Source organism: Cucumis sativus, chromosome 3 (assembly GCF_000004075.3).
Source record: "Cucumis sativus cultivar 9930 chromosome 3, Cucumber_9930_V3, whole genome shotgun sequence".
Classification (NCBI taxonomy): domain Eukaryota; kingdom Viridiplantae; phylum Streptophyta; class Magnoliopsida; order Cucurbitales; family Cucurbitaceae; genus Cucumis; species Cucumis sativus.
The window spans coordinates 24919430-24947319 of NC_026657.2; the positions used below are offsets into that span (position 1 = coordinate 24919430).

General features: G+C 37.5%; 2 protein-coding genes across 6 annotated transcripts in view; one reads left to right on the forward strand and one right to left on the reverse strand.

The window, feature by feature from the left end:
• On the reverse strand, window positions 1–25093 carry LOC101202807 (WD repeat-containing protein WDS homolog). Its single transcript, XM_011653325.2, has 5 exons — window positions 24939–25093; window positions 23489–24276; window positions 15230–15331; window positions 627–1262; window positions 1–523 (listed from the first exon to the last, which is right to left on the reverse strand). The coding sequence occupies exons 2-5, from the start codon at window positions 24134–24136 to the stop codon at window positions 341–343; spliced, it is 1569 nt and encodes a 522-aa protein (XP_011651627.1). The 5' UTR covers window positions 24137–24276; window positions 24939–25093; the 3' UTR covers window positions 1–340.
• Window positions 1369–27890, forward strand: part of LOC101205771 — a 36693-nt gene continuing 10171 nt past the window's right edge. Inside the window, exons 1-3 of one of the 5 annotated variants that reach the window (XR_969045.2) lie at window positions 1369–1564; window positions 26648–26682; window positions 26779–26808. Coding sequence is in view for 4 of the 5 variants with exons in the window: in XM_011653322.2 (XP_011651624.1) it covers window positions 25828–26032; window positions 26648–26682; window positions 26779–26808 (270 nt within the window). In the remaining variant the exon portion in view is untranslated. Of the gene's footprint in view, window positions 1565–25589; window positions 26033–26647; window positions 26683–26778; window positions 26809–27890 lie in introns of those variants that run through there. The other 4 variants (XM_011653322.2, XM_011653323.2, XM_011653324.2 and 1 more) reach the window with 4 other exon arrangements.

Genomic DNA, 27890 nt, shown 5'->3' on the forward strand with positions numbered 1-27890 from the left:
TAGAGGAGAAATGCAATCATTCATTGGTACAGCTCTAAATTGATAACTGTTCTGGCGGTTAGAAAAGAAATAAAAAAAAGGGGAAAAAAGGGGAAAAAAGGCTTTTGAAAGCTTATAAAGAATGGATTAATTCTATCGTGGTCAGGTCTAACTTTCTCAAAAATGAATTAACAGTAAAACAGAGAACAAGAGATGGATTTTACAAGAAGCTTTACTTAAATGCCAAAATTTTGAAGGATGACAACAGGAAATATACAGATATATGAAGGCATCACAAGTGAGAATACAATCCAAGAAACAAAATAAGCTATGTAGATTTTTACCAAGTTGTTCTGCTTCATTAGCTTTGTCCAGGCTTGACATTCTTGGATGATGTCGGTCCCCAGATACGTATTGTCTGATCGTCACTTGCTGATGCTAACATTTTTGGCCGTTTCGGGTTCCAGCTGACACAGTTGACAGTCGTTGAATGTCCTGATAATACCTCAATTGGCTTACTGCTATGCCTGCTCCAGATGTAAACCTGCATAATAAGAACTTCTGAAGTTAATTGAACTGTTGGGATGTGGAAGTTCAGAAGTGAGATTTTCTTCATATGAGAAATGCCGACACACACAGTTTCTCACCTCTGAATTTTCGCTACCACTGGCGATAAATGCACTATTCACCCCACCGAAGCAGGACCGAATTACGTACTTATTCTGTTGGTGGCCAGTGTACTTCAGCGGCTGCTGCCACTCCCCTGCAACATCCCACATGTGTATCTCTTGGTTGTTGAGGTTGACAATGAAAAACTTGCCATCTCCTGAGATTGATAATGATGAGATAGTGTGGCCCTCTGATATGATTCTTTCAGCATTCGACTCCAGATTAAGAATACGGATTTCTTTGTCCAAAAAAATGCTTATAAGATTTTTTCCATCGGGTGTTACTGCAAGATCCAATATCTTAGGCATCCTTGAACCTCTCCAGGCTTTTATCTCGTTTCCTTCACAGTCCCACAAGTGGATACCCATCTCAGGGTCAGCGCTGCCACAAACAAGTCTCATTGAGTCGGGAAACCATGCGCACGAGCTGACAATAAAGCCATGATCTTCAAATGTGTGCTTGCAGGTACCTGTTTCAACGTCCCATAGCTTGAGGACCTCGGCATGTCCACATGTGAGCAACTTTGCATCATCGGGACTCCATGCTACAAAGGAAACTTGACTTTGGTGGCTTCTAAGTATGTGTCTCAACGTCAGTTTACCATCTTCCAGCACCTACCACAGAATACTTAAAAAACTAAACTTACAGAGTATATTCCGGTCGAGCTAGTCTTATTAAAAAATAATAATGCCAAAAGAAGAGAATATATATGTTAGACCCCTATTGTATTTAACAATAGTAGGAGAGAAATAATAGTGCATGTGCGAGTGGGGGAGTGAATAAGAGGGAGGGGGACCACAGTTAGTTAGAGAAAATGATTGAAATATGGAAGTTACGGGGAGGATTTTTTGCTGAGAAAGGTCTACAAGTTTCCTTGAGAGAAAGGAAAGGCAGAGAGGGAGGTTTCCATTTTCAGGTTCTTGATTTCTGCATTGTTCTGTATTTTTCTTTTAAGAATTGAGATCATCAATTCTATAGTGTAATTTGCAAGTTTATATCAATATATACGAATAAATCTATTGATGTTCTATCGTATTGGTATTTGAGCTTTCATTGTTTACAAAGGTTTCTGGTGAGTTTCTTTGATTTCAATTCCTTCAGTTAAAACTCTCTCCTCTCTCCTCCCTCCACCATTCTCCCCGGCTCAGACAAGCCTCTCCAACCAGCCCCTCAACATGAAAGTTGCTAGCTGCAGAGTTAATCAATCTCATTACTATAATTGGAAGGAGAAAGAAGACTTTATTATTGAAGATGTGGAAGCCAAAAAATCCATTTCAATCTCTAAAGCTCAACTCTGATGGACTTTGCACACTATTTCAACTCTCCTCAATAATGTAGTAGACCGCTTCTTCAAGAAAGATGGTGAAATTGACAGAGGGCGAATGAAAATCTTCAAGTTCCAAGACAACTCGGAGTGGATCCTCAGCTGTGACATTTGACCTTACACAGGAGGTCATTCTACCCTTAGAATATGCTCCAGAATCAATATGCAAGGTTGGTCCTCCTGTAGAATACTGGAAAAGTATGTAGACATAGTAGATTACTCCAGTTGGTTCTCAACCATTTCTACTAAAGGTCCCTTCCAACCTTAAGTGGAAAAATGAAGTTGTGCTGCTACTGTTAAATCCAAAAGCTCCAACCATTCGGTACCTAAATATGGAAAAATGGAACCATGCCCGAATTCCATCCATAAAGATCCTTCTCAGGGCTTAGTTCGCCATTCCGCCTCTATTAAAAAACAATGGTTAATTAAAAACCAAGAGGTGGCTAAGCTAAACTTTGATAACCTTTGGACTATTTCGAAACTTTTTGCTTCTGATGATTGGAGAAATTTCTGGAATCAAAATTCCAAAACAACATTGTTATAAATCCCCTTTATGATGACAATGCACTTATCAGCCTTGATCAAGGCTCCCTTAGTGAATTAATTGGTGCAGTAGGTAAATGGCAGGTATGGGGCAAATTTCACCGTAAATTCGAAAGATGGGACAGCTTGAAACATAGTAGGCCACTGATGTTGAAAGGCTATGGAGGTTGGATTAAAGTGAAGAACCTTCCTCTTGATTTCTGGTGTAGAAGTATTTTCAAAGCAATCGGAGACCATTTTGGAGGACTCATAGAATAGCCACTGAAACCCTTAATTTTACCAATTGTAGTGAAGCTCACATTAAGGTCAAGAAGAATCAATGTGGTTTTGTCCCGTCAACGATTAAAATTTCAGATCAAAAGAGGGGAAAAATATTTCTACATTTTGGAGACTTTGAGTTTCTAAGCCCCAGTGTGCAAGATGTTTTTAGAAATTTCGTTGACAGGCTAAGGGTAAGAGAAGCTTTGCTTGATGTGTGACCTATCCTCCTTCCCTCCCGTACTAAATGTGCTAAGATCAGTTTTTACTACCTTACCAAAATGCAGAAACCCTTTCCAATCTCGGCAACATTTTCTAGCCACCTCTTCGGCGCCAGAGAAGATGAAAGGTTTCGATTCGCAGTTGGCAGCCAACTCCATTGGGGGAAACCTGAACAGTCTCCAATTTTAATTAATGACACTCCAAATGAACACAGTTGTATCAAAAAGAAACTGGGGCCCATGGAAAGTAATCAAATTCCAATTAACTTGGCAGCTATAAGAACTCTATCAGAAGGGTCCCCTCTCTCCTCACTCTTCTTTCCTCCCCGGCAACCAGCCCCCTCCGGCCACCACCAACTCTCTCAGAATGGAGGTTTTTAGCTGCAAGATCAACCATTCTCACTACTGCATTTGGAAGGAAAACGTTTGTTGCATCATTGAAGACGTGGAAGCCCATAGAACCCTATCCCTATCCGATAACCAAATCCAATGGTTCAAGAAAGCCATTGTCGAACTCCTCAACTTTCCAGCTTACCGTTTCTTTAAAAAGCTCGTAGACATTGATAGAGGCTGGTTAAAAGTCCCCAAGTTTCAAGCAAATTCCGGAAGGATCCTCAGTTCTGACTACTGGCCCTATTCTGGAGGACATTCTAATATTAGAGTTAGTTCTGGTGTAAATTTGCAAGGATGGTGGTCCTTTTGTAACATGTTGATTAAATTTGTATAAAAGGTCAATTACACCAGCCGGTTTTCAGGTAATTCCCCAAAGCCCACCCGATAGTTTGGAGCGAACAAACCTTCCTATGTAGAGATGGTCAAGTCTTCTAGCACTACCTCTCCGGCAGTAAATTCCCGGAACAAGGTACTTAGTCCCCACACCAACCCGATTAGAACTCATCAAGCTACTGTCCAGCCTTCTCCCCCTAGACACAAGCAGTGGCTAATCAAGAATCATGAAGTGGTCAAAGTTGATTTTGATAATTTATGGATTATTACAAAACTGTTTGCTTTTGATGATTGGAGGTTGATTTGCAAGCAGTTGGAGATGCTTTCCCAAACTAAATTCATTATAAATCCCCTCTATGACGATAATGCACTCATCAGCTTTGACAAAGTTCCAACCAAGGAATTCATTGGAGAGGAAAAGAAATGGCAGACTCGGGGTAAATTCCACATTAAATTTGAAAAATGGGATTCAATTCGACATAGTAGGCCCCTCGTGATTAAAGGTTTTGGGGGCTGGATTAAAATAAAGAATCTTCCTTCAGATTTATGGCAAAGAAGCATCTCTGAAGCTATAGGAGACCGCTTTGGAGGTCTAATTGACATAGCCACAAAAACCTTAAATCTTACCAATTGCAGTAAAGCCCAAATCTTGGTCAAAAAGAACATTTGTGGCTTTGTTTCTTCAACAATTGAAATCTCTTATCATAAGAGGGGTAGCATCTTTCTGCGTTACGGTGATTTTGAGTTTTTAAATCCACCTAATACAAGCATAGCTCCCAGTTTGCAAGGGAATTTCAGTAACTCAATTGACCGGTTGCATATTAGGGAAGTCTTGAATGATGAAGGTCTTGACATTTCCTCCTTCCCTTTAGTCATCAATGTACCAAAGTCGGTGTTTGCTGTTCTTCCCAATGCTAGGAATCCGTTCAGCCTCTTGAAGCCCTTTCCGGCCAGCTCACCGGTACCATTGCCGGACAAGAAGACAGAAATCGGTGCACAGCTGGCTGCTTTTTCAAACGGGCGGGCATCTGAACAATTTTTGCCAATCACCAATCCCTTGCAGCATAGCTGTCTCCAAAAAGTTATGGGGCCCACTGAAATTAAATTAAACCCTCTTTTTACCGCTGCTAGTGACCCACCAGGTGAGAGAAACATTGTAAATGCCCCCTAATTAATTCCACGAGTAATAATGAGCCTCCATCCTCTTTAATTAAGCTCTCAGCCAATCCAATTCAACAGCCAACTCCTGAACTGCCCACTGCTATAGCAAACCCCCCTCTTCATTCTGCCTTGGGCCCCACCAAGCTTATTCTTTTTGCCCTGGTTTTCTCGAAGAACCTTGCATATCTACTAATTTTAATCCTTCCAAAGGTGGTAAATCTTCTAAAGCTTCAAAAATAGTTGGACACTACATCAGAAAGCAAACTTCTTTTAATAATATCTGGACAACCTTACTAAAATCAGAACTGAACGAATTCTGTTCACTCAAAGCTTGAGCCTCAGCTCCTCCACCGATCACTCGTACAGGACCTTCCATATCAGAAGAAAATCCTGATCTTCTGGAGGTGTACAACACCAAAATACAGTCTTCTGATGGTCTCATAAGGTCAGCTTCAGCAGATTTTCCTCCCATTTCTTTTCGTTACTCCAAACTCCCCAACTTCAACCCTATTGTATCTTTAATGTGAGGACCCCCCTGCCATATTTTAAACTCACCAGAGAAGACTCGTGTTGTGACCATAGACTCTCCTTTTAGTGCAAGTAGTGAAGAATCAGTGGGTTTTCTAAGACTTTCTGATCAAAATGTCACCTCTGAAATAGATGGGATTGATCTTACATTATTTGAGGATCTATTATTTCCCATTCTAAAGCTCTTTCAGAATTACCTAAAGATTTGTTATCTTTAGTTAATAATTGTGGTATAGTTCTGTTCTAAGGGGTCAGCCCACTATTTGCTCTCACTCAGCCCTTTGAAGATTATCTTATGGAATACAAGGGGTCTAAAAGATGTCTCCAAGAGAGCAGCTCTCAAAAAGTTCATAAAAAACTGTTATCTGGACTAGACTCAGGAATCTAAAATGGAAGCTATAAATTTTGCTTTTATAAAATCTCTATGGAGCATCAAAGATGTTGGTCGGGATTTTGTGCAATCAGTGGGTTCTTCAAGGGGAATTTTGTCTATGTGGGACAGCAGCTTATTTGTGATATTAGAGCTGCTTGATTTGCGAGAGAGTAAGGAGGCTGTTTATGGTGCTCTTGATGCCTGGGTTGCAGGGTAGCAAGTCTTTCCAATAGCATCCCTTAAGCATATATTGGCTGCCCTTGAGAAGGAACAACAGTGGCATAGATTTGTACAGCTAATCAAATGGAGGCTAAGCAAGGGCCAGGGAACCACAATAAATGCCTATAGGTAGTTAATACGGGCTTTAGACATGGAACACCGAGCGGAAGCTCACAAATTTTGGGTCATGATGGCTGGTTCGGATCTTCATTCAGTTCCTTGGCAATTGTGCAGAAGCATGATAGCAATATACTACTGAAATAAAATGCTAGAAGGCCTTGTAAAACGGGATAAAAGATCAAGAACGGCGCAAAGTAAAGAAAATATGAAAATAAACAAAGGAGCATTAATCTCATACAAGCGCAACAACCTAACATCGGCTGCATGGCTTCTATGGTTGAAGAGACTTTTTGATCCCTTATAATTATTTTTAGGTTTTCTTACCCTCTTGCCAAGCAAAACTTAATTTTACTACTTCTTTCAAATTGAAGCTGTGGTATTCAAAATTTCAGTCTGAAGTGGACGCTTTTCATCAAAGTGTTTATTTTCTTTGTATTAAGATCTTCACTAGTGTCTCAACTCTCCAATTTTAAGCTCCGAAAATTCTGAAGCACTATTCTCGGAAGCATGCTTCTTTTAATAATTTATGGACTGCCTCATTGAAGTATGAATTGAATGGAGGTTGTGACATTAAAATTCCATCTTCAGCCCCCTCTCGAAAGCACAACTTAAAGCCTTCTATTTCAGCAAACAACCCTGACCTTTTGGAGGTTTGCAGCTCCAAAATTCAGACTTCTAATTGTCTTTCCACGTCAGCAAACTCATGCTCTCCTATCAAGCATTTCAAATACTCAAAACTCCCCAAATATTAAGTCTAAAGTTAATTTGTTGCGAGGCTCCCCTTGTCATGCCGCCATTGACAAACCGACCTCCAAAACCATGGATTCTCCATTTAGTATCAGTAGTGAGGAGTCCTTGGGGTTCCCAAATGGTTTCAATTTCAAGAGTAATGAAGAAATTGAAGGGGCTGACCTATCTTCCCTATTTGATGAAGCAAGTGTTGTTCCAATTAAAGTTCCCTTAGAATTGCTAATGGACCTGCTGCCCTTAGTCAATGATTGTGGCATCATTTTGGTTTAATGAAAGATTGATAAGCCTTCTCCCTTCCCATTCAGCCTAATGAAGATAATCTCTTGGAAAACTGGGGTTTAAATGACATCACAAAAAGAGCAGCATTGAAGAAATTCATAAAAATCATAATCTGGATATTGTCTTAATACAAGAATAAAAAATGCAAGTCATCAATTCTGTCCTTATAAAATCAATATGGAACTCCAGAGACATCAACCGGGAATTTGTGGAATCATTAGGTGCCTCCGGAGGAATTTTAACAATGTGGGACAGCAGTATAATTTCTGTTATTGAGGTGATTAAAGGGAGATTTTCCTTATCAATAAAATGTCTCTCCTTAAGTAATCAAATCTTCTGGTTTACTAATGTTTATGGCTGGATTACTAATGTTTATGGACCCTGCGGGTTGCGGGTATAGTGAAAGAAAACTGATTTGGCCAGAATTGTTAGCCCTTACTTCATGCTCAGCTGAGGCATGGTGTTTAGGTGGAGATTTTAACATTACAAGATGGGCTCATGAAAGATCTCCTTTCGGCAGAAACACAAGAATCATGCATCATTTTAATAAATTCATTGCAGCAGTTAATCTCACATAATTACTTCTACAAAATGGGAGGTTCACTTGGTCAAGGGATGGTAGTTTCCCTTCTAGGTCATTGCTTGATAGGTTCTTTGTAAACAAAGATTGGGATGACCTTCTTGAAAACTCCCGAGTCTCTCGCAAAAACCTGCATCTTCTCAAACCATTTCCCCATTTTATTAGAGGCTGGTGCCATCATTTGGGGTCCCTCTCCCTTTCAGTTTTGCAACAGCTGGCTGTTGTCCAATGAGTGCAACCTTTTAATTGAAGAAACAGTATCAAACTTCACTCACCATAGATGGGTTGGTTTTATTCTACACGAGGAACAGAGAAAGATGAAGGAAGCTGTTAAAATTTGACATTTCACTGCACAGGCCAAGCTTAACGAAAAAGAAAAATCTCTCCTTGAAGAGCTGGAAATTTGTGACGCTATAGCAGATTCGATAGGGCCTAAATGAGGATGAGTGTGTATTCAGATCAGCATTACAAGCAGAATTACTCAATATTTACCATCTTGAAGAGCGCAACCTTATGCAGAAAAGCAAGCTTAATTGGCTGTCACTTGGGGATGAAAATTCTGGGTTTTTCCATCGTTTTCTGCATGCAAAGAAGAGGAAAAATTTAATTTCAGAATTGAAAGATACTAATGGGTGATGACAGCTTCTTCTCGTGATATAGAAAGGATAGTGCTGAGCTTCTTTGGTAGTCTTTATACTAAAATCCCATGTAATAGATTCATCCCTCTCATAATTGATTGGTCTTGTACCACTCCAACTCAGAATGCTGCACAAAAAGAGCAGCATTGAAGAAATACGTTTGATAGTAAAAGCTCTTGGCAGGAACAAAGCCCCGGGCCCTGATGGTTTTACAGTGGAATTCCTCATCAAGCATTGACCTATTTTCAAAGATACTTTTGAAGCCTTGTTGAAAGACTTTCACAACAAAGGTAGATGAATTCTTGTATCAAAGAAAATTTCATTTTCCTTGTACAAAAAGAAGAATTGGCCTTGGAAATGAAAGATTTTCGCCCGATCAGTCTCACTACCCTATCTTATAAGGTAGTAGCTAAAGTCCTAGCAGAACGGTTAAAATCTGTAATAGACTCAATCATCAGCCCTTACCAAAGTGCTTTTATAGAAGGAAGACAAATACTTGACCTGATATTAATTGCTAGTGAGGTCGTTGAAGATTATAGGGCAAAAAAGAAAAAGGGTTGGATCTTGAAGCTTGAGCTTGAAAAGGCCTCTGATCAGTGGATTGGAACTTCCTTGAGAAGGTTTTACGCCAGAAAAAAATCAGTGCCAAATGGATAGCTTGGATGATGGGTTGCTTAAAGAACCCTATATTGTCAAAATTTATTAATGGGAAACCAAGGGGCCGCATTATAGCTTCAAGAGGCATCCGCCAAGGGGACCCCCTTTCTCCCTTTCTTTTCCTTCTAGTAAGTGAAGTTTTAGTTGCAATCATCAATAATCTTTACTTTAATGGGCAATATTAGGGTTTTCTTGTGGGTAAGGATTCAATCCATCTTCCCCTATGCCAATTTGCTGATGACACCCTACTTTTTTGTAAGTATGATGATCAAATGCTTCTCAAGTTGAAGGATGCCATTAGACTTTTTGAATGGTGTTCAAGGCAGAAGATTAATTGGGAGAAATCAGCCCTTAGTGGTGTAAATATAAATGATGATGACTTGTTTCAAACAGCAGCCCGTCTTGGTTGCAAGGCAGAAAAATTACCTATTCTCTACTTAGGTCTCCCCCTAGGAGGCTAAGGGAGTTTTGGCAGCCAGTCATTGATAGAATTCATAAGAAATTAGACAGATAGAAACGCTTTAATATCTATAGAGGAGGAAGGCAAACTTTATACAATGCTATCTTGGCCAGTCTCCCTACTTACTATCTGTCCTTGTTCCTTATTCCAGTTCATGTGGCAACTTCATTGGAAAAAAATCATGAGGAACTTCTTTTGGGAAGGATTTGCAGGCGGCAAAATCAATCATCTAGTAAAATGGAGATTGATTTCCCTTCCTTTAAAAAATGTAGGTCTCGGTCTAGAGGGCATTAAAACCCAAAATTCAGTTTTGCTTGCTAAGTGGGGCTGGAGATATTCTAAGGAAGATTCAGCATTATGGAGGAAAAATATTTGTAGTATCCATGGCAAAGATACGTTTGATTGGTTCACTTTGGAAAAATCTGGAAATAGCCTAAGGAGCCCTTGGGTTAACATTTCTAGAATGTGGATGTTAGTGGAGCATTTAGCGCACCTTAAACTCGGCAGTGGCAGCAGAATCGGTTTTTGGACAGATTTCTGGGTTGGTCCCTCTACTCTAAAGAAACATTTTCCTTCGCTTTTCAGAATTGCTTTATTACCACAAGGCTCAGTTGCTGATCATTGGGATCATACTACCCTCTCTTGGTCCCTTTCCTTTAGAAGATGCTTGAAAGAAGAGGAAATAGTAGCCTTTGGTTCCTTATTAGCTCTTCTTGCACCAGAAAAAGTGTTTGATTTTGATGACTTCAAGGTTTGGTCAATTGGACAGCAAGGTAGATTCTCTGTTAAATCTCTCTCAGCCCACCTGAATTCTGCCTCCCCAATGGATAAAAAACTCTTTAAAGCCCTATGGAAATCAAGCTGCCCTCGGCGAGTGAACATTCTGATGTGGATCATGCTTTTTGGGTTCCTAAATTGTGCAGAAATTCTTTAAAAGAAATCCCCAAGCAGGTGCCTCCAGCCTTCAGTTTGCATTCTCTGTATGAATGCTAATGAGTCATTGCTTCATCTCTTCCTACTTTGCCCCTTTCCCTCTATTTGTTGGAATAGTTTCCTCTCCATCTTTTATATTGCTTGGGTATTCGACGCCTTCCTCAGCTCCTCGATGCTTCAGCTAGTGGAGGGTCCACCTCTACATTATAAGCGTCGACTGATTTGGTTAAATCTATTAAAAGCTCTTTTAGCGGAATTGTGGTTTGAGCGTAATCAGCGGATCTCTCAAGACAAGGAAAGATCAAGCCTAAAAATTTACAATTCAATGCAATGTAATGCAGCAGCTTGATGCTCTCTAAACAAGATTTTTGCAAATTACTCCACTCAATGCAATGTAATGCAGCAGCTTGATGCTCTCTAAACAAGATTTTTGCAAATTACTCCACTCAAGACCTTTGTCTCAATTGGACAGTTTTTCTATCTCAGCCAGTTTCCTAGGACTAATTCTGATGTGGTGTTCCCTATCTGGACTTCCATGGAGCTTTATTCTATGATTTCTTTTTATTTTCTCAGTAGTATCTAAGTTGTACTAATAAAGCTCATCTGTTTTCTGGCCTTTTTTCTTTTCTAGTTTTCAAGGACATTTTAGATTTGCTGTATTGGCTGGATTCCACTCTCATTGTAATAGGTTGGACTTTGTTCTCATCATTGTAATAGACTAGTTTTTACTGGGATATGATGTTTTGGTGCTATGGGGGTGTCAACCTAGTTGAGATGTTCAGGTGCACATTCTGATCCATATTCTTCTTTCGCTTGTTTAGACTTCTTTATTTAGCTATTTGTATAATTCTCTTGTACATTGAGTTATTATTAATAAAGAAGTTTGTCTCAGTTTCAAAAAAAAAAAAGATACAAAGGTTTCTAAGATAGAGAAGATTGTTGTTCTAATAGTTTATGTGGATGACATTGTTTTGACTAGAGATGATCAGGAAGAAATCAGTCAACTAAAGCAGATAATAGGTGATGACTTTGAAATCAAGGATTTGGGAAATCTGAAACATTTCCTCGAAATGGAGGTGGCTAGATCTAAAGAAGGTATCTCGTGTCTCAAAGAAAATACAATATTCAAACCTTATCTGAGACGTTTTGTGATGATCTTCTGTGATGACATCCTTGTTTAGAGCAAGGACCTAGAGAAACACTTATAACATCTAGGGTTGGTATTGGAAATATTACGTGAGAATGAGTTGTATGCCAACCTTAGGAAATGCAATTTTGCAAGAACACAAATGGGATACCTAGAACACATTATTTCTGAGAAGAAAATAGAATTAGATCTAGAGAAGATTAAAGCCATCAAGGAATGGCCAACACCAACCAATGTCTGAGAGGTTAGATGATTCTTGGGCTTGACTGGATATTATAGAAGATTTGTACAGAACTATGGATGTGTTGCCGCTCGATTAACTCAGTTGCTGAAATTAGGGGCCTACAAGTGGACAAAAGAAGCTCAGCTAGCCTTTGAAAAGTTGACAATGGCAGGAAATGGCTATGATGACTCTGTCAGTCTTAGCAATGCCCGACTTCAACCGGCTGTTTGAAATTGAAACAGATGGCTCTGGTTATGGGTTGGTGCAGTCCTAATCCAAGTTAAAAGACCTATAGCTTACTTTAGCCACACACTGTCAATGCGAGACCGAGCAAACCAGTGTATGAGAGGGAGCTGATAGCAGTTGTACTTGCAGTGCAAAGATGGAGACCCTACTTATTGGAGAGGAATTCCTTGTTGAGACAAACCAAAAATCATTGAAATTTTTGTTAGAAAAATGCGTGATATCCACAATATCAAAAGTGGATAGCCAAGCTATTAGGCTACATATTCGAAGTGGTTTACAAGCCTGACCTTGGGAACAAAGCAGCTGATACCCTATCAAGAGTAGCTCCAGCATTTCATCTAAATCACATCTCGGCTCCAGCTTTATTAGATGTGGTCATCATTAAAGAATAAGTGGAAAAGGACCCTCATTTAAAAGAGATCATAGCTAAAATAGAAGCCCAGAAGGAAGAAGTCTCTGATTTCTCTAGGCAGCAAACATTGCAATAGGAATGTCCAGAAAGAATAGACTTTCAATCGAGTAACCGAGTCCGATTTGTAGGAAGAATGACTGCTCCTCTGAAAAATATAGACTTGTAGACCGGCAGCTTGTCCCATAAGAATAGCCAAGGTGTGTGCAGGGTTAGCCTTTATTCTTTCTCGATTCCTTCAAGATTTGCATCTCACTTTCAAATTTCACCAAAATTTTCCTTTATATGCGAACTTACAAGAGTTTAGCTTCAGTTTTAAGGGTACTGCAACACGTGTATGTCTGGTTGGGAGGGGTTAACAATGCCTTCAGAGTCCACTCTCTCATTTAGCTCAATCATCATAAAAGCATCTCCTATAAATATTAATTCTTCTATCCCAATTTATCCCGCCAACCTTCTACCACAAGGAAAGGCCTCTAGCAGAACTATCACCATCGGCCTCCTTCACAAAAGCTCTTGAACAGCCCATCTCAAGAGGCATTAGAACAAATATATCATTTGAAGCCCATGATAGCAGAACTCAGGGAGTCAGACTCGCCTAACCTAAAGTTGAAATCTTACCTCTCGGCTAAAATGGCCTAACTATGTCATGAGTTTCAAACAACTATATCTTAAAAGTTACTTTTTAATATTACAATATTCCTAAAGTTATCCTGAGTGATTTCCACCCCTTTGAATTAAGTATCAATTCCAGTTGGCACCACTAATAAGTTCTGTCTGTTACATTCCTCGGGACATTTGAAATTTGTAGGAATCTGTTCCCCCCTACAGCACTTCATATTTTGTTTTGATTTGCCTAAAAAGTTTAGGCTTAGAGGAGGTACTCATCAGTCATCACGTCATCCAAAACATAATCCAACCACAGTCCCTGTCCAACATGAACTCAGAAATATCTTCATTTCTTTTAATAATTTGAACTTTGTAGTTATCTTCATCCCTTCAAGTTGATAACTAAAATTTCCTTTTGTCTGATACACTTAGAAGTAAGTGATCGCATTTTCCAGGACTTGTAACAGAACTGAACACCAAAAAGTGAAGTCAAACTTCATCCACACCAAAAGAGAGGAAGTGCCAACAAGAGAAGAAGAGCAGAAAGAAAAACCAAGTGTGGCTGGAAAGGAGAGAAGGGAAATGGAGAGGAAGATTAGGAAGGAATCTTAACAAGCTTAGGTTTGGAGAGTTTTAGAATTATTTAGCTCAAAGCTCGAATTACTATAAAAATAGATTATATTGATTTTCGTTTGTAAAAAATAGTATTTATTTGTGGGATTGTAACTCGGTAAACTAGAAACATGCTTTTTGTGCTTTATAAGTTCAATTTTATGTCGCAAGTCCCTATCTGTCGTGGTGGGGCCAGAAAGAATATTGAGATTGGAAAAGTTTTACATTCCAAATACTTTCATTTATAATCTTTCCTTGTTCACTCCACCCCAAGCCATGATAAGATATATGAACTCAACTGGTAAGCCAAACATTCTCTACAAGAAAACAACAATAACAAATGTACTGCATAGTTCTAATGACAAACCAAAATAAAACTAAAGTTCAATGTTTTAGGAAGAAATAGGTTAGAAAGCAACTCCAGGCTTTATCCCAGATAGCACTGAATCATGAATCGAAAGAGCAAGAACTTCACTCTAGTTTAAGAAAAGTAGTTTTCGCATGTTGAAGAGCACAACCAATACAGATAAAATTGTTAATTTGTAAGACCACCCACATAGCCACATATAAAGACTAGGACCCTAGATTGATTTCATAATTCCAAAATATAGAAATCTAGCCCATGAGTCCAATTTGTCCTTTGAAATAGACTATGTGGGGGTGAGATATTGAAATTGTAAATGTTAAATTAATGAGTAAACGATGAGAGAGTTTCCTGTGGGCACATCCAACCACCTATTTGGTCACACAAAGTAGGCATACACTTCATAATAGATATTAGAATAAAGATTTGATCATTCATTTTTTTTTTGAAAAAGGAAACAAGCCTCTTCATTAAGAAAATGGTTAGACAAAGTAATGTTTGAGTACAATGAAGAGACAAGATCAAAGCCTAAGAGATCTCTTATCACATCCTGACTTTGATCGAAAAGAAAAAACCAAACCCATGTGAATACAATTTGAACCATACCTCTAAAAGAAAAATACACACCAAAGACAACAAACTACCAAACAACAAATCTGATAATACAACAAAATTCCCCAATATAATAAGACTACAAACTAAAAAATGACTACTCATGTAAGAACGCCTGCCAATTAAGGCTAATGTCTTGAATTGAGTATGCTTCAAATGTTAATAAAGATTTGACCACTCTAAACCCGCAATCAATTAAGAATCCTAATTTCTTATGACAAGGTACTAGAAGGTAGACCAATACTTCGAAGACCTAATGTTCAACAATCCCATCTACAAGAAAATTGAAAATGGATAATGTTTTGAGGGGCCATGGAATGAATTGGCAAATCTGATTTAGAATCTATTTGTTTTTCCAATTCTAAATGCAAAGTTTATAAGATAGGCAACAATGAAAAGATAAATTCAATTAAATATTGATTGGGGAGGTTTTATTTAAGCCCCAGACTGGTAGATGGCTCGTCTCCCTTCCTTCAATTCGTGCATTTTGGCTCCTTTTGATTACCAATGAATCCTTGTTTGTTCAGTAAACAGTAATAATAAGGACAACTCTAATATTATTAAATTAAAGAAATGATCTTAAGGGTACCTTCCATATAATAGCTGAGCAATCACTGGATGAAGAGGCCAAGTATTCTCCATTATTAGAAAACTGAACAAACCAAACTTCATTCTTATGCTCGGTCAAAACCTGCATAGCAAGAAATTTTGTTTTAAAAAATAAAATTAAGGCGTCCAACAAGATATTGAGCAGTCCAATGTGAGTAATGAGTATCGTTCTCTTTCTATTCTCTTTCTTTTGCCCCCACAAACTGAGCATGGAGTGAAAAAGGATGGTGCAAAGATCCGTATAATTTCAAATTTCAATCATATTCATTCAATGAATACTGAGCTAGAACAAAAATTACAGAAAGAGGCAAAAAATTTCAAAGAGGCAGATGCATTTACCCAAAAAATCCAACTACCACAAATATCACTCACTCAAAAACCATACGAGAAAAAGAAAACGGTCGTGGAGCTTCTTTTAATCTAAAGAACCAAATGTTCCTACACATTCAAAACCAGATTACTGGATTTATCTAATAATATTTTGTCCTTCGGAAACATTAGATGTTGTGTAAAATGTATTTTCTCTTATTTCACTTAGAAAGAAAAGGGTTTTCTTAAATAGAAAAATACAAAATAAGGAAAAAATAAATACACAAATATATCTTTAAATACAAAGAAAACATTAACAATAAAGGAAAGAATTAACAAAAGAAATAATAAACACTCCTCCTCAAGTTGGTTTGAAGATATCATCCATAGCCGGCTTGTCAATTAAGTGATTGAATTCCCACACTGGAAGACCTTTAGTTAACACATCTGCAATTTGGTACGTTGTCGGAACAAGGGATGCATATTATTCCTTAAACAATCTTCTCCTTTATGAAATGTTAATAACTTAATTTCAATATGTTTTGTCCAATCATGAGGGACTAGATTGTGGGCAATGAAAATTGCTGCCTTGTTATTAAAATGCACATAGGCATTGTCTGAGAGAATCTCAATTCTCCTAGTAGACTTTTTATCCATATGGCCTCACAAATACCATGAGCTAATGCCTTAAATTCTGCTTCTGCATTACTTCTTGCAACCACGCTTTGTTTTTTCCTTCACTAAGTAACAAGATTTCCTTCAACAAAGGAGCAACCACCAACAGTGGATCTTGTTGTGCTACCTGCCCAATCAGCATCTATGTACATTTTGACATTTAGGTGGTCATGTTTTTTAAATACTATGCCTTTTCCTGGAGTACCTTATGTTAGAATTTGTGGGTTTGGCCCATGGGTGTTTATGGAAAGATTTACCATAAACCTTTTTTATGTCTTTGTGTATTCTATTTATTCTCCCTCATTGTACATTTGTAAGTTATTAGAAAATAATAAGAACAATATCATGGTTTTTCTCCCGGTACTCGGGTTTCCAAGTAAACCTTGTTTTCGTGTTTATTGCTTTCAATACCTTCCAAATATCTTAGAATTATATAAACAACAGCAGAGTGAGCTGGTCTAGGAGCATGCATGACTGACTTGCCATACTAAATGCAAAAGCAATGCCAGGACGTGTGTGAGAGAGATATATAAGTCTCCCCACAAGTCTTTCGTATTTTTCGTTTTCTTTTATTTCTTTTTCCTTAGCAATGTCCAATTTCAGGTTCTGCTCAATGGGAGTTTCAGCTACCCTGCAGCCAAGTAAACCTATTTCTTTTAGTAGATCAAGAATATAATTCCTTTGGTTAACAAGAATGCCACTTTTGGACTGGCAAACTCCATGCCTAGGAAATATTTTAAAGTTCCTAGATCTTTGATTTGGAAATCATCAACTAACTTTTTTTTCACAAAAGTTACTCATGTCTCATCATACTGGTAGGATCTTGTTTGTCCTGCAAAAGATTCAACCCACTCCCACACAAATCCACAGAATATTTCCAGCACACTCACAAACACAACACAGATGGAGAAAAGATGATATATGAAGGTAGATAGATAAATATTGATATATAAAGTCAATATGGAAATCCTAAGCTCACAAAAGAGTTCAACAGGTTACAGCCAAGTAAGAGGGCTGCTCTCTCCCCAATGAACAAAGTTCATTCAAAACTCATAATGACCAAGATGATCAACCCTAGCACAAAACGCCTACATATATATTCCTTTTCTGCTGCTGCCACGTGTTGTTAGGACCACTGGTCATCCTAACAACCATGTTGTCTAGGTGGAATTTTCCTTTTTACCCCTCCTTTGGTAAAATTGAGTAATTGGAGGCCTAGCACATACCAGTTAGAATTATATCAACATAAACTATCAAAACCATAACCTTGTCATTTCCTGTATGTTTATAGAACATGGTATGATTGGCTTCACTTTGACTAAATCCATAGCTCATGACTGCTTTTTCAAAACATTTAAACCAGGCTCTAGGAGATTGTTTAAGAGCTGATTTCTTTAACTTGCACTCTTTGTTAATCCCGAGATCTATCTCAAAACCAGGTGGCAAGTCCATAAATACCTCATCTTCAAGATCCCCATTGAAAAAGACTTTCTTAACATCTCGTTGGTAAAGAGGCTAAATTCTAATGGAATTAATTTTGACAATTGGAGCAAATGTTTCTTGATAATCAACTCCATAGGTCTTAAGAGTAAACCCATTACCAACCAGTATGGCTTTGTACCTTTCAATTTTACCATCAACTTTACATATTATACTGAACACCCATTTACATCCTATTAATGTAATTAGATTATTCTTAGGTGATATTATTCTGGACATATTATTTGATATTATTTCCTTAAGTGTATTTCTCTATGGTTATATATAGGCTTGTACCTCTCCTAAATGATTAATGAAATAGAGATTCATTCCATAGAAAACAACATGGTATCAGAGCTATAGGGTTTTAGCCTCCTTGTATTCTAGTCGTCACATCCCCATTCGTCTGCCTCCGTTGATTCGTCGACGGAGGCAGAGCCATTCCCATCGGTAATTAATACAAATCATTCCTCCAAGTAGTTCGCTTTACCGCATAGATAAAATCCTCGTCTCTGATTCTGCCGCCGCCGCCACTACTCCTTCCGCCGCAACTGCCGCCACCACTACTCCTTCCATTCACACAGTTTGTCGCATTCTCGTGCCCAGATCTGCGTCTCCATTCGTCCTCGCTCAAATCTACCTATTCACACATTGCAACCACCGATTTGTCTGCGCATCTCCGTTCATGTCTCCGACTTCCAGATTCGTGTCTTATTTCGTCTTCCGCCCAGATCTATCGATCCTGTCCTCCTTCGAACCATACTGTTCCAGATCAGACCGACCCGCTACCACTGCCCCTTACTCGTACCAGATGACTCCTTTTGGTTGAAAACTCCCAATCCTGACGAAGAAGCTGAATCTCTGTTCAGATCCATGATCCACAGCTCCACCCCACTCATAGACGACAACGCGCAAGTTCGGCTCCGTCTGCTCTCCGTTCGTGAAGCTCGCCGCCATGAAACCCATCTTCTCTGTTTGCGAAGAACGCCGCATAGCCCTCTATCCGCTCAACCTCTCAACTCTGTTCAGTTTTCGCTCTGTTCACCCCAGATTACCTGTTCAGTCTGATTCCCACTTGCTCTAGTTTAGTTTGTTTGGTTCCATTCTGATCCGACGAAACGCTCATGCCCAATTCAGACCCTAGTTTAGTTTGTTCGGTTCCATTCTGATCCGATGAAACGCTCATGCCCAATTCAGACCCTAGTTTAGTTCATTCGGTTCCATTCTGATCCTACGAGATGCTCTTGCCCAATTAAGACCCCGTTTTCGTCCTACTTTGATCATACTTTGCTTCAATTTTGCTCTTTAATTTTGCCCCCGGAGTTCTTGTTTCGTCCTTCCTAGGTTTTGTTATAGATCTCTATACGAGGATCTATGTTTCTATCCCAGAAGTTCTTTGTGGGTTTGTTTTAGCCTAGAAGTTCTTTGTGTGTTTGTTATTCGGGTTTTTTAATCTATTCTAGATCTATTGTTTCTTTTCTTAGTTCTTAGCAAACTCAAGTTTGTGATTTCAACCTTAAGTTTGAGGGAGGGTATTAATGTAATTAGATTATTCTTAGGTGATATTATTATGAAGATATTATTTGATATTATTTCCTTAAGTGTATTTCTCTATGGTTATATATAGGCTTGTACCTCTATTAAATGATTAAGGAAATAGAGATTCATTCCATATAAAACAACGCATCCAACTGTTTTTTTATCTTTAGGAAGTTCAACTATGTCCCATGTGAATTTTGTTTTAGCGCATTCATCTCTTTGATTATAGCCAATTTCCAATTTAAATCATTTAGAGCCTCTTGTATATTCCTTAGAACAGACAAGTTATTTTGGATGTGAAGGCTTTATGATTGTTAGACAATTTGTGATAAGAAAGATAGTTTGCAACAGGACGTTTGGTACACTGGCGGGTACGTTTCCTATGGGCAATTGGAATATCAAGATCAGAGATACCAGGTAAGGAATTATCAGAAGAAGGACTAGGAAAATTATGAGAAGCACTAGGGAATTATGTGAAGGAGAATGTATGTTACCTGGATTTGCAGGATCATTCATCGGAGAATTAGAATGGTCCTGTGAAAGCTCAGTTGTCTGTTCTCGATTACTTCGAGACAAGTTTCTTCTAGTATAAACACGAAGTTCAAGTTTTTGTAGTGTTTCTCCCTCTGAAGAAGAACTTTCCACATTTAGCATTAGAGGATTAGAACTCATAATTTCACGACTAATGATGTTTGAGGTAGGTGAAGAGTCCCAGAAATTATCTTCAAGTTTAGGTGTCTCCCCCTGAAGAGAATTTGGGCTAAAAAAAGGTTAATTTTCTAAGAAAGACACATGCATACTCTCAAATAACTTTTTTCCAAATGGTCGATGGAAACATTTGTAAGCCTTCTTACGGGACACATGACCTACAAAAATGCATTTAATGGCTTGAGGATCAAGTTTAATTAGTGTAGGGGTAGGAGCATGAATATTAGTAAGTCAAAATTTTATTAGTAAGTCAAAAAACAACCTAATAGTAGGAAAAAACTCGCTAAAGTGATTTAGAGGAGTTTTAAAATTCAAAACTTCAGTTGGCATTCGATTTTTGAGATACGCAACAGTAAGGACTACATCACCCCACAAATATTTTGGTACAACTTCAAGTAAGTGTATTTTTTCGCTCAGCAATGCCATTTTGCTAAGGAGTATCTCGACACGTAGCTTGATAGAAAATACCCTTATCTTGCAAAAATTGGTTAATTGTTCGTTAAAATATTTAGTACCATTATCTGAGTGGAGAATGTGGATTTTAGTTTGAAATTGGGTCGCAATCATATTGTAAAATCGAACAAAAACCTCTTTTACCTCTGTTTTTTTTGTTCAAGGATAAAGCCAAGTTAAACAAGTGCAATCATCGATAAACGTAACAAACCAATGCTTATCGCTATGAATCAAAACTTCAGACATACCCCACACATCAGTATGAATTACATAAGATGGTGAGAAAGTCGTGTAAGGTTTGGGCAAATACGTGGATCGATGATGTTTAGCAAAGATGCAACTTTCACATTGAAAAATTGAACAATCAAGATCTTTAAATAAATTTGGAAGTAGAAGAAATTTGGATGCACTAATGTACGATGCTAAAGAATTATAATATCTTTAACAGAAGAAGAACAAACACTACTCAAGCCCTGAGCTAAAAGTAATAGAGACCACCAATCATCTTAGCACGTCCAAGGACTAATCTACAATGCTAAAGAATTATAGTATCTTTAACAGAAGAAGAACAAACACTACTCAAGCCCTGAGCTAAAAGTAATAGAGACCACCAATCATCTTAGCACGTCCAATCATCTCTCCTGAGTCCTGATCCTGAAAAGTACAATGAGATTCACAAAAGACAACATGACAATTAGCATCCTTAGAGATTTTACTAATAGATGACAAATTCAAGGCTAATTTTGAAACATGAAGGACAAAATGTAACATGAGTTTTGCTGTCAAAGGAATAGTTCCTTTTCCTGCAATCGAGGTGAAACTAACATCGACAATGCAATTTTTTTCATTGCAATATATAGGAGAGTATGATTCGAAAAGGCACAAGAGATTGGTCATATGGTCTGATGCTTTGAAATCTATAAACCACGAAGCGGAGTTGAGGCAAGAGATGGCTTGAGAACAATTGCCTGATTGTGCAAAGGAAACACTAGGATTACCAGATGATGAATTAGTTTTTAACAGCTTCAGGATTTGATCAATTTGCTCTTTATTAAGAGGGTTGAGAAGTCAACTACAGTAGCATTAGAGGCATGTTGATGAAAATTCCTCTCCTTTCTAAGAACTTTTCCAGTTCACAGGTTTTCCATGAAGTTTCAAACAAGTTTCACGTGTATGCCGAGGTTTACAGACACGAGATTTTTCATGTGTCTTGTTGGATTGGTTAGATGCCTTCAAAGCGGTATTTTAGTCACCAATACAAAACTCTCAACTTAATCGACAAGTCTTTTGCCAATCATAACATTCCTACGACTTTCTTCTTAGTGAACTTCAGAAAAAACATTATTAATTGATGGAATAGTAGTTTTACCAAACATCCTATCTCCAACCTCATCAAACTCAACTTTGAGGTAGGCAAGGAATTTTCCAATACAACCATCTTCTACAGTTTTCCTATAATGCTTTTGGTCTTCTATAGACTTCCACTCATATGTATCAAAGAGATCAAGGTCTTGCCAAATACTTTTTATGGAGTGAAAGTATTGTGTAATGGAGTTGTTTCTTTGTCATATATCACCTAGTTTAAGATTCAACTCAAATACTTGTGACTGGTTGCCCAAATCAAAATGCTTCTAAGTAACACTACCCATAATTCCTTGGCTGTAGAGTCGCATATGCAGTTACAGATGATGTCTTCAACCATGGAATTTACTAGCCATGTCACAACCATGGAGTTTTCAGTATCCCACCTGGCAAATGAACGATTAGTTGGTCTAGTGGCGGTTTTTTCTCTAGTAATGTAACCATTCTTCCATTGTCCACGAATATAAATCTGAACACTTTGGGATCAACAAAGAAAGTTATTCCCATTAAGCCAAATGGTAGTGATTTGGACAATGCGATTGTTGGTTAGGGTACGGTTGTCTAGGACTTCAGTGGTAGTGGACAATGCCATATTGTTGAAAAAATACAGACCCAAAAGGAGAAAAGCAATTTTGAAAAAAAACAAGAAAAAAAAGAGAGAAATCCGGGGATGGCGGCAGTAGACAGCGACATGTGGCAGAACACGGCGGCCGTAGCTCAAACTTGACTGACTGACAGAAAGAAGTGAGACCCTAGAAGGACCCGTGAAAATAAGAAGCAAAACACGGCTTAAACCGAGCGACGGAGGAGACGTGGTGGTCAGAAAACTCTGAAGGGCCAACGATGATGGCAGAGGACAACAGTGGCAACAAGGAAAATAGCCTTTTTGTTTTTAAGAAAATTAGGGTTTTTAGGGTTTCAATGTTATTTCTGCTTTGATATCATGTGTAAAATGTATTTTCTTTCATTTCACTTAGAAAGAAAAGGGTTTTCTTAAATAGAAGAAATACTCGATACAAAGTAGGAAAATACAAAACAAGGAAAAAATAAATACACAAACATATCTTTAAATGCAATGAAAATATAACAATAACGGAAATAATCAACAGATATTTACTATTCCAAGTAGGTAACCTATGCCTCTATGTAGCCATGACTTCTGAATCTAATCCATGATGGATTGGCTTGTAGAAATATTATTCATATCCTACTCAAACGATTTTGAGAGGACGCAATCCAATTGTGAACATATTTAGGAAAAATTACCTTTTTAGTCCCCAAGTTTTGATGAACATGTGCGTTTGGTCCCTAAGTTTTAGAAATGTACCATTTTAGTGCCTAGGTTTATAATAATGGACCATTTGGCTCCTGAGTTTTCAAAATGTACATTTTTAGTTACTGAGCTTCTAAAAATATGTTTAAAGAGTCTGACAAGTATTTTTTATTTGATTTTTTAAAAGTAATTATATGTTATTCAAAATTAGGAAAAAAAAATAGTTGTAGAGAGGATATGACTTTTAGAAATTATTCTTCTAATTTAAAATGTTATATAATCATTTAAAATAAAAGTATAAAGTTAATCGAGGGACCTTTTAAACCTAAACTTATTTTCCCAAATATTTATGTTCCATCATGATACATATGAAATCATTTTTTTCAAAGTCATCTAGTGAAAGGAGAATACAAACAGGGATATGAGCATAATAAAATGCACCTGAATTGTCTCTGTTGGTATTTGATCCCTGCCACAGCAGTGGTCTTCGTAGATTGAAACTGCACCCGAAAAATTATGATACATACATGAATCTATCTGTGCCATTACAGTGGTTTCAACCAGTTGCTCCAACCTTCTATCCGGCAAACAAGTTGGTGGAGGAAGGGTTTTTTCCAAATCTCGCAGCAACTTTTTCCGTAGTTCATGAATGACATTGTCATTTGAATAATCCAAATTCATGTCCTTAGAAGTAAATATGCTGTAAGCAAGCTTGTGGATTTTATCTTTACTAAAATGGAATATCGGAGCCTCTTTACGCAACATAGCTAGTGCTGACGCATCATCCCCACAGTTAGAGTACTCAAGCAAACAATGTTTTAGTACAAGAAACAGGGTCGAAACTCTTACATCATCAGTCAAACCCTTGATGCCATTTATTGTGTCAATGCAACCATACCAATTACCACTAAAAATTTGAGACTCCAACAACTTGAAATCACTAGACTTGTATGAAATTCCAGACTCTGCTTCCAAACATAGTGCAGATTTTTGGTAACCAAATGAATATAAGCATTGTATAATGACTCTAACAAACTCATGTTTCCTTATTAGGCCCTTGGATCCAAGCAACACAGATGAACTTTCCATGGATGTACAGCTTGTGAGAAAATCTTATAACATTCTAAAGCCCTTCCCTCTTCATTGATCTGGAAAGACCGATATTTCAACCAGCCATGACACTGTTATTTCCAGATAGACCGTAGGTATTTTCTTGCAAACACAAAATCCTGAAATTCAACAAAGATGTACTCATAATAAGAATAAACCCAAAAGTTCTAAGAATTTCAAGAGAGTGCCAAAAAGAGTTAGATCCAAGAGAGAGACAGAGGTAGAAGGTCAAAGGTGTCCCGGCAATAGACAACAATAAAGGGCAAAAAATTACTATTGAAATATTTGGATAAAAAAGACCACCCATTCTTAACAAACAAAGTAAAAACTAAGACTTAAAAACTTCAATCTCCTCCTGGGATTGACTATTATAGTCAAGATACACCAAAACCTCGAACACTGATAAAATTTACTCCTCATGACGGCCGTATGCTCACAATTTCCATCCCATCAAGACAGTAGTAATAAAATCTCAAATCATTAACCGAAAAATAAACCTAGGCTATAATATTCAATCACAGACTCACAAAACACAAATAATTAATTGCTAGCTCAAATAATTCAAGAAACCGAATAAGCTTATAATTACCCAAACCCACAAAAGCAGTCCTTGAATCGCAGAAGACAGTAAAATTAAAAACATCGGAGATTAGAACAATTGCAAGTTGAATTAGGAAAAAAGAAACTATTACATGAGTATCAGAACAAAAAAGAATCAAAATGGCAGGTCTAGAAATTACAAGAAACGAAGAAGATCACAAATTAGAAAAAGATTCCTAACCAGTTGAGAACGTATTGTAGAGATTGAAGAGCTACTCAATGCGATAGCCGGTGAAGAAGTGGAAACGACTTGTAGTCAGGAAAGAACCGAAGGTAGTTTGAAGAATGCCAGACTAAACGACGACGTTGAGATTTATTTTTCCTAATAGCCCTTCCGTTATTTTGGATGCAAACGTTTTCTTAGTTTTAAGGCTTTCTTTTAAAAAATACAGATTAAGTTTCGTAAATACCTTTAAATTTAAAAGAAATTTAAAAATATTCGCATTGATTCCATATATACTCTCAATTTCTCTAACTCAAAATAAAAACTAAAATTTTAAGTTAAATTACATGAAATTTTGAAACTAAAATTTCTCTTCAACATAATAGAATAATAATTAATCCAAAAAAAAATGTATTTGGCTATTAATGAACACAAAACTATTACCCTATAACTTCATTAAAACATTTCAGTACAAAATTTTTTTGATGTTTTTATTATACTCTTTAATCTTGTTGGACTGAAAATATCTTACTCAAGTATGTAAATTTATTTATTAATTTGTATTAAAGAAGAGAAAGAGAAAGAAAAATAGAAAAGTAGAACACTATTAACACTAGCGCTATGTAACAACAAAGATATTTTTTAAGGTGTGTTTGGACCGAAAAAAAGATAAAGAAATTGGGTCAAACAAGGGTTAAGATAAATGGGGATTAGGGTTATCCTAATTCTCATTTAACCGTATCTTCTCCTACCTTTTTCCTTCGTGCAACCCTAAATAATCCTACCCCATTTTCGATCGATTTTCCCCATTTTTCTATAATTTTCTATTCGATTTTCTTCTCTTTTTCTCTGATTATCTTCTTCATTTTCTATTGTCTTCTCCCTTTCCTTTCCGGTGTTAACCGAAATGAAAGGAAATCTACATTTTCTTCTTTTCATTTTTTACGATCGGTCCCATTCTGTTTGTCTTCAATTTTTGCCCTACCCTTCTCGATTTTATGTTCCTGCCATCGAAACTCATTTTCATTTTCCAACGGTTGCGTTTCGACCCTACCTCTGGAACGCTTCTCACAAAACAAGACTGCTTCACTTACTCCGTTTTCTCCCTATTGGTTTCCTCATTATGTTCACTTTTTCTTTTTTATGGTTATTGCACCATAATTGTGATTGTCTACCATGCTCGCTTACCATGTTAATGCATCCCATTTGTTTTTGCCATTTTAGTCACTGTATTTAATACTTTACAAACACTTTACAAACCACTGACTTTATGCTAACTCCCTCTCTGTTTGCTTGGCCCTTTTTAACATTCTTACCACTATTGTGTATGTCTCATGTGCTCAATTATCATGTTAATTCATCCCATTTGTTTTTCCATTTTAGCCACTATATTGAATTTTTTACAACCCAATATTTTGTCACAATGTTTGCTTGTTCTTTTGATTAATCCCTTGCTCTTTTCAATGATCCCTTACTCTCGGTTTGCTCACTATTTTGTCACAATGCCCACCGTTTTGTCACCATGTCTCCCTTGCTCTTTTGAATGATCTTGATTTTTCTGACTCTTTTTTCTTGCTTTGCTTTTACATATGATGTTATCGAGTCCACCACACGAAATTCTACCGCAAGTGCGTTCTTCTTGAATGCCTTTGCAAGAATTTCTTAACTCTGAGGCTACTTTCTTTTCCTTTCAGTATGTACTAACGCTTCTGTTATTTATTGTACAGTCACATGGATTTGTAAAGTTCTCTTTGCAGTTAAGGTATGTTTAGTACGTGTTTTTTGTTCCTTTTACATTACGTAATGTATACCGACACACATATGTAATGACTTGCAATTTTTGTGTGTGTATTTTCAGGTTGTCGCACTTAAACCATTCGTAAACAAGGTACTACACCTATAAACATCATTCATTTATAAAGTCGATCTATTTGTGTTCTAGTTAATTGAATTTTGTAATAAATTCATTTGTTTCCTTCGTCTTAATGTTTGTTTATTAAACGCTTGCTATACATTATGTAAACCATAATTTCCTTACTATGTTGAATAATAGTTGCAATTTTTTAAAAGTTTAAGTTTAGATTTAAAAGTTTAGTTTAGATTTGAATGTTTAGAGGTTGCGTGGACCTCCAAAAGAGTATCATTGGGTGACAAGAAGAAGCTTGAAATCCTCTAAAAAATAGGTGTTTGGTCATGGAGTAGGCGCCAAGAAAGGAAATTAACCTCCAAGGATGATGCTTAGGCGTTTGGATGACTAAACAAGGAAGCAAAGGAGGTTAGCTAGGTGTTTGAGGCTTGTCTTTGGGTGGCCAAGGACCACGTGAGGAAGACCTTGAGAGGTTGTTGGGTGAAAGACATGGCCACGCAAGGAAGTGTTTACAGGTTAGTTAGATGAAGGAAGGGTGTCAAACGAAGAAGGCTAGGCGGAGGAAGGCTTGCGGCCAAGTGTAGGAGGTTAGCTAGGTGAGAAAGGGTGTCACGCAAGGAAGCTAGGCTGCCAAGGCTTGGCGAGGTGAACATGGAGGTTAGCTAGACGAGGAGAGACCATGTTGTCAAGGGCTATGCGAGGAAGGCCAAGGAGGTTAGTCATATGAGTAGGACAAGTACTGGTATTTTAATTTAGAAATCTCAAAATACCAGTATATTGGCAATATAATATAAAAACAAATTTTCTTATTAAGACTTAAAGGCTAAGCATGCTTTCTAATTATAAATTAGATAAAGAAAAACTTGTTTGACGTCTCTGAATCTACAAATACATCTTCAAATTGAGACACCACTCGTCAGAGACCTTAATGAAATAAGTTTTAAATGAAATATTAATTAAATATAAGAAACGCACTATGTAGTTTGGCTTTTCATTCATTTCTCATTCTAACTTCCTTCTTCTCGGATACCCGCTAGGGTTAACCTAACCTTGTGTCTCTTGGGCGTGCCTCTGCCTCCCCTACCCTAGAAAGTCGCTCCTCC